The sequence below is a fragment of the Rhinatrema bivittatum genome, chromosome 1 (genome assembly GCF_901001135.1).
Source record: "Rhinatrema bivittatum chromosome 1, aRhiBiv1.1, whole genome shotgun sequence".
Classification (NCBI taxonomy): domain Eukaryota; kingdom Metazoa; phylum Chordata; class Amphibia; order Gymnophiona; family Rhinatrematidae; genus Rhinatrema; species Rhinatrema bivittatum.
In genome coordinates, this window is record NC_042615.1 from 191,992,675 (window position 1) to 191,999,803 (window position 7,129).

General features: G+C 42.4%; 1 protein-coding gene across 1 annotated transcript; it reads right to left on the bottom strand.

Annotated features, from left to right (window-relative positions):
• Positions 1-2,737: 2,737 nt before the first annotated feature.
• FAM200B (family with sequence similarity 200 member B) lies at positions 2,738-4,546 on the bottom strand. The gene is made up of 2 exons (XM_029605943.1): positions 3,483-4,546; positions 2,738-3,224 (listed from the first exon to the last, which is right to left on the bottom strand). The coding sequence occupies exons 1-2, from the start codon at positions 4,544-4,546 to the stop codon at positions 2,738-2,740; spliced, it is 1,551 nt and encodes a 516-aa protein (XP_029461803.1).
• Between the last annotated feature and the right edge of the window lie 2,583 nt (positions 4,547-7,129).

Below are 7,129 nucleotides of genomic sequence, written 5' to 3' on the forward strand. Positions count from 1 at the left end.
CCAGGATGAATTGAAATTGTCTAATTCATGAAAAACGAATGCACATCCCTAAAAATCTCTGATGACATGTTTTAATATCAGCATTTTAACTCCACCGCTAAAGTTTTGTGTTAAAGACAGTATTAAAGTATATGCATGCATTAATTCAAACTGGGCAATTTCTAATAGGGTTGATTTCATTTTGCATAATTTTGCATGATAACACATTTAAATATTTAACATGTTAATATATTAATGCTGAAATCTGCATAGCAGCCATTTATTGTGCATTGTCACTTGCGTTTGCATTAGCATTAGCACTCCTTAGTAAAATAGGCCCCTTAATGGTTTCATAATTAGTTCATATTGATTTTTTTTAAGAATTGATTAAAGAAAAACATATATAACCATTTTCTAAAAAATCTGCTGTTTTTCTTTTGAACCATAAACTAAAAGTGTATATTAGCAAACTGAATTCATAGCAATGGTGTCCTAATGACATATATAAGGCCACTGTCTATTTCTCATGCAGTGATTTATGTGCCTTCCTAATGTAGGTAGTCCATTAAAGATCCAGCTGAGGTTACTGAGTGGACTTTATGTTGGTTGGAATGGTAGAATACCACACAATACGTCAAAGGTCAGCAGTGTCTCAATTTAGTCAATCATTCTCCTGGGGGGGGGGGGGGTGAGAAGCTCAACAATCATCCCAATTTATTAATAATTTATGATTTGTTGCCAAAAATAGCCTGTAGTGCAAACATTTTTTGACAGCTGTATTTCAACTTAATCATGGTAATGCACTGGCTGTTATAGAACTTGATCCTCATGCCCTGCCCGATAGAAATATTAAATCAGGAGCTAAGAGCAAGTACTGGGAAGCATCAAGAAAACAAAAGCTTTCTGTAACAAACGGATAATGGTACTTTATCCAAACTATAAAGAAGAAATGTTAAAAAATAATGCATGCAAAATAGGTCTTGGTGCTATTAGAATCTTTTTTTCTATCTTTTAAACTTTTCTGTAAGTGGGGACAGATAGAAAAGTTAATGCATTCATTTTTATTTAAAAAGAAATATAGGCAAATTAGAATGAGTGTGCATTATCTTTTCTGTTAGAAGTTCCTGATGACCCATAATAACATCCAGACTACTCTGGTTAGCAAATAAAATGCTGAACTTTGGTGCCCTTCTGGAAACTATAACCTGGGGTTTGCATCATATTAAAATATACGAGTCAAACACTGCTTTCCAACTTATGGCCCCTTAATAAGAATCAGATACTTACAACAAAGAGAGAGGGAATGAAACAAACTGCTTTGAGAGATATGGATTGAACAAACCAGATCCTAGACTTTTGTGTTTGATGTGCGGCATTGGCTTTCACTTCCTGACCAGTATCTGTCAGATGTACACTACAAGCCAGCAAGAAAAAGGTCACTCAACACAAATCTGATTTTGAAATTAGAATTAGTAGGAGATGACATAAAAGACAACCACATCATCATCATGTTCTCTTTCCTTGTAGAAGTACATAGTATGTAAATATCACATTTTTCCTTATTCTATCAGACTCCATCTATTTCTGTGCTGTACTATATAGTAACATGAATGTTCTCAACTACTGCAGAGATAAAGAATTATGGGAAAGGAAACATATTTTCATGAATCCCAACTTTTTAAAATATATTTTTCCTCACAATCCTAGTAGAATTAGAATACCACTGGCAAGGTTTGCATCCATTCATCTCCTGTAAGTGAATATTTTGCTCTTCGAGGGGATCCAGTTGAGGATATGGTGAGACCATGTTTCAAATATCTTCTTGTCCAAGATGTAATTCAGCCTAGAGCAGGGGTCAGGAACCTTTTTGGCTGAGAGAGCCATGAACGCCACATATTTTAAAATGTAATTCCATGAGAGCCATACAATATGTTTAAAACTAAATACAAGTAAATATGTGCATTTTATGTAAGACCAACACTTTTAAAGCACAATAAGTCTCTGAATTCTTTTTAATAACGTTGTTACGCTGTTGCTAACCAATGATGAATAAAGTACTTTTTTTTTTTTATTTATCAGCTTTTACAACAAATATACAACAAAATATATTGTATCAGAATATACAGAAATTATAATGTCAATATTGGGCAATTTTCACCCTTAACTTTGAAACAAAATCCAAAGATTCTTATTACAAACATCGTTTTCTTATTACATAGGAAACATAGGGGGGGAAAAGAAACTATACGAGGAGTAATAAAAGGAAACGATTACAAATTACTAGCCCTGTTATGCATCTCTGATGTTTGTGGGGAAAAAGTGATCGGTGTGCTACTTTTCTTTGGAAGAAAAAATAACTTTTTAGTAGCTGGAATCTCAGTCTGAGGAATCTTCAAAACCTCCATTGCAAATGTTTTGAAAGTTAACAAGGGTATCTCCCCTGCAATTATGGGGAAATTCAAAAGTCTCAAATTTAAATGTCTCATAATTCTCTATCGATTCTATTCTTCTTAAAGATGAAATCCTTTCTGAGACCATTGTAGCATTAATGCTTTGAAGGTTTTTTATATCACCGCTTATTTTCTTTATAGAATTATCCTGCTAAAAAAACTTTTGATTTGTGTCCTGTTCAAGTACACCAACCTTTATCATGATTGCGGTGTTTGGAGGTGTTAGCGTAGGTCCGGAGCGATGTGAATTCACTCCCTCTCAGGGCGCCATCTTAGTTCCTCCCCTGTGAATAAAGTACTTCTTACCATTAATGTGACTTCTGGTGCTGCATGGTTTTGCTGATGGCTTTGTAGTCTGGTTGATACGTGGTGAGGTTAAGCTTCATGCAGGCGTTGAGAGTTCCATCCGTTAAACGTGATCGTAGGTTGGTCTTAATGTTCTTTAGATGTGAGAAAGACTGCTCACATGCATACGTAGAGCCAAACATTGTCAGTACAGCAATACTCACACGCTGCAGTGTGTGGTATGTGACGGGAAGCGAGTTCCAAGTTTTGATAATCAGCTGGTCTGCGGGTTGAAGTTTTTTCATTTCTCCCCACTTGTGTTTGCTCGCCAACTCTGCTTGCTGTCGTGCAAGTGTTTCCAAATCTTCATTCAGTGACTTGAACTTATTCACCCACATGTCTGAGGCCTTCAGGTCAGCAGCTTGTAGCTCAAAATCTCTGACGGAGGCACCGGGGATGTAACTCAGGTCGGCATTGTCCACTGTACACTCGTGTGGATGGGTGATGAACCTAAAAAGACAAGTGCGCTCACGAAATTCTCCAAAGCGCGCTTTGAATGAATGCAGGAGATTAAATGTGAAGCCCGCTAGCTGCTGAAGATCAAGATGTTGAGCAGGGTCACTTGCTGTACATGCATCTTTAAACTCTCCCAGTTTTTCAAAGTGTAGTAAACGACCTGTTTCAATGTCGGCAATGAAGAGTTCTAGCTTGTTTTCAAATGCAAACACTGCTTGTTGAAGGGATAAGACTGTATTTCCAACGCCTTACATTTTCACATTGAGCTGGTTCAGATGTTCAGTCATGTCCACGAGATAGTAGAACTTCAGGAGCCACTCAGTGTTAGCTAACTCAGGATGCTCGATGTTTTTCATTTCAAGAAAAGTCCGGATTTCGCTCAGACAAGCTGCGAAACGGCTGAGCACCTTCCCTCTTGACAACCAACGCACATTGCTGTGCAGAAGCAGACCAGGATAATTATTCCCAACTTCATCCAGCAGTGTTTTAAACTGGCGATCATTTAAAGCTCGGGCAACAATAAAGTTGACCACCTGAATGACCAGCGACATCACCTCACCAAGCTGCTCGCCACACATCTGAGCACAAAGCGCCTCCTGATGTAGGATGCAGTGAAAACTTAGGATGGGTCTCTTTTCATGTTCACGAAGAAGCGCTACGAATCCTCTGTTTTTCCCCACCATGCATGGAGCACCATCAGTACATACCAAAATAAGTTTATCCATCGGTAGATTTTTTTCTTTAGCGAGCTCAGTGAAAGACTTGAATAAATCCTCCCCTCTTGTTGTCCCTTTCATCGGCAAAACAGCAAGACTTTCCTCACATAGTGTGTCACCGACAGCATACCTTGCAATCACGCTGAACTGGGATAAATGGCTTATGTCTGTTGACTCATCCAAAGCGAGAGAAAAGAATAGTGCTGCATTTATGTCCTTCACTTGTGTTGCCTCAATTTGATTTGCCATCATGATGGTACGATCGTGAACAGTTCTTGCCAACAGAGGCATGTCCTTTATTCGTTTGATTATTTTGTCTTTATTCGAAAAGTCGTCAAAAAGTTCACTGGCAACATCAAGCATGAATGTTTTGGCATACTCCCCATCTGTGAATGGCTTTCCGTTTCTCACAATTGCTAAAGCACCAGCAAAGCTAGCCGAATTCCTGTCACCTTGTTGGGTCCAAACACGGAGTTGCTGCTGACTAGCTTGCATTCTGCACAGTAGCTCTTGACATGCTTTCTTTCTGATGTTCCCCGCAGGATATTTGATGCAAAAGTAGTATGGTGTGTGTCGAAATGCCGATTTATATTTGACCATTTCATCGATGCAATTTTATCATTGCATATTAGACACACTGCAGAACCTGCTCTCTCCATAAAGGCGAATTCCTCTGTCCATTCCTGCTGAAAAGTACGATACTCCTCATCTTTTTTTCTTTTAGCCATCTTCTTCCATAAAAGGGTTTCTGCAATTACAGGTCGAGACAGTAAAGTGCGGCCGCGGTTACCCTGCTTCTAACCTGCTTTCTACCCACTTTCCGGCCGCGTTAGTCCAACCCGCGATACACAATCCCCTTTAACCTACTCTTACCTATTCCCTCCCATACAGTAACGCGCGCCCCGACTATCGCTTTTTTACCCTGCCGTTTTGCCGCACGTTTAACCTGCTAAATTACCGCCTACCCTACCCTTACCCCTGCGTTAGAGGCAGGGGTAAGGGTAGGCAGCAAACTTTCCCCCAGCCTCCGCTCACCTGCCCTGGCCGCATCCATGGGTGCTGGTCTCCGGGGCAGCCCCAGTCCTCTCCCCTCCTCCCGAAGCAACGAAAGCGGAAAAAATCGGAGAGAGGAGGGGCAGTGTAAAGCAACGAAGCGACTTACTTTTTTTGCAGCCCCCCTCTGGAGATGGACATCGGCGAAGACGACCGCGGCTCCCCTGCCTCCAGCTGCCCGTGAAGATGGATGCATCCCTCCCTCCCACTCCCTCACCTCCCCCCTCTAGTCTCCCTCCCACTCCCTCTCACCTCCCCCCTTCCCCTCACTCTCTCCTCCCTCCCCCTCACCTCAGTCACTTCCCCCCTCCCCCCAGTTACTCTCTCCTCCCTCCCCCCTCCCCTCAGTCACTCCCCACCGCCGCTACTACTCCTCGCCGCTGCCCCTCGTCAGGCTGCTATAGAGTCCTACACAGAAACTACACGCCAGCAGAAAACCTCACCTGAATCACGTGCTGACCCTCACCTAACATAGAATAAAGAGACCAAAACGCATAACAAGAAGCATGCAGAAAAAACTGAATTGGAAACCGCAACAAGCCAGAGTCTCTGTATGCAGTGTAACAAAGGAAAAAAGAAACATCACCCATCCTTATAAAACAAATCAAGAAATATAAAATCATCAGCAGTAAAACTGTACTAACAAAAAGAACATATTTCGAAACAGCTGATGAGTGGCATATCCAATATTTAAAAACTCATAAAAAATTTCCAGATACCAACAAAATATTTCAAAATAGCAGACACAAAGACCCAGTAATGAAAAATAATAAGGATACAAAAAATGTTTGCTCTGCATACCTGGGAACGTTTGATATCCAGGTGTCCTGAGATTGTTCTGAATTAGCAGGAGGGGTGGTTTGCTTGGAACTTTCTCCTCTCTCAGTCACATACCAGTGCTCTCTCTCACACTGGCTCTCAATTACACACCTATACACACATGCTCTCAGTCACTCACATATACACATGCTTTTTCTCTCTCACTTATATAGGCTCTTAATTACACATTTACACACATGCTGTCTATCTTTTCATGCTTACACACACAGGCTTTCAATCACATAAATACATGCTGTCTTTTTCTCACACACAGACTCTCATTCACATGCTTACAAACATGCTCTCTCTTTCTCTCATTTACACACAGGCTCTCAATCACATACTCACATGCTCCATCACCTAAATCAGCTCTCAATCACACACAGACACACATGGTCTCTCTCTCTCATTTAAACACAGGCTCTCAATCACATGCTCACATGCTCCATCACCTAAACCAGCTCTCAATCACACACAGACACACATGATCTCTCTCTTACTTATACACACAGGCTCTTAATCATACATACACATGATTTCTCTCACACACAAAGGATCTCAATCATACACACATACTCTTTCACACAAACAGGTTTTCAATCACAAACTTACACATACAGGTTCCCAATCGTAAACTTACATTCATGCTCTCTCTCTCACAGGCAGGCTCTCAATCACAGACATACTCTCTTTCACATATACAGGCTCTCAATCATTCACATACATGCAATCTCTCACTCACACACACAGGATCTCAAACGCACATGCTTGCTCGCTCATTCACACTCTCTCTCCCCCACCCCCACCCCGGGAACTCGCGGCAGCAGCAGCCTCCTCCCAACGCTAACCTCCTTCGTTTTCAGCCCTCGCGGAGGCGGAGTCCCATCGGCTGCGGTTGAAGCTCTTATTTACCTTTGATCCACGCTGCACAGTCTTCTTTTCGTCGCGCACACACCCGATTCTCTCCACTTCCTCTTTCGGGCCGCGGGGGGGGGAGCGGGAAGAAGAGATCACACTAGCGTGGTCTCTGCTTCCTGCGCACGCACCCGATGCTCTCCACTTCCTCTTCCGGGCCGCGGGGGGGGGGGGGGGCCGACTTCAGCTTTTCTGCCGCGTTCCGCCCGGGCTGACAGCATTTTAAGCCCGGGCGGAGGAGGACCGGGGAGCAGCTGGGTCAGCGGGGGACAGGAAAGTGTGGCGATACTTGTCTGCGAGCCAGATGCAGCCCTCAAAAGAGCCATATCTGGCTCGCGAGCCATGGGTTCCCGACCCCTGGCCTAGAGGCTGAAAAGTACAGATAACGAAGAATGC

Excerpts from the sequence above, each read along its gene's own strand:
- FAM200B (XM_029605943.1), bottom strand. The coding sequence starts at position 4,546 with ATGGTCAAATATAAATCGGCATTTCGACACACACCATACTACTTTTGC. Across the intron at positions 3,225-3,482 it reads AACCAGCTCAATGTGAAAAT|GTTCATCACCCATCCACACG; the intron begins GTAAGGCGTTGG and ends TTGTCTTTTTAG.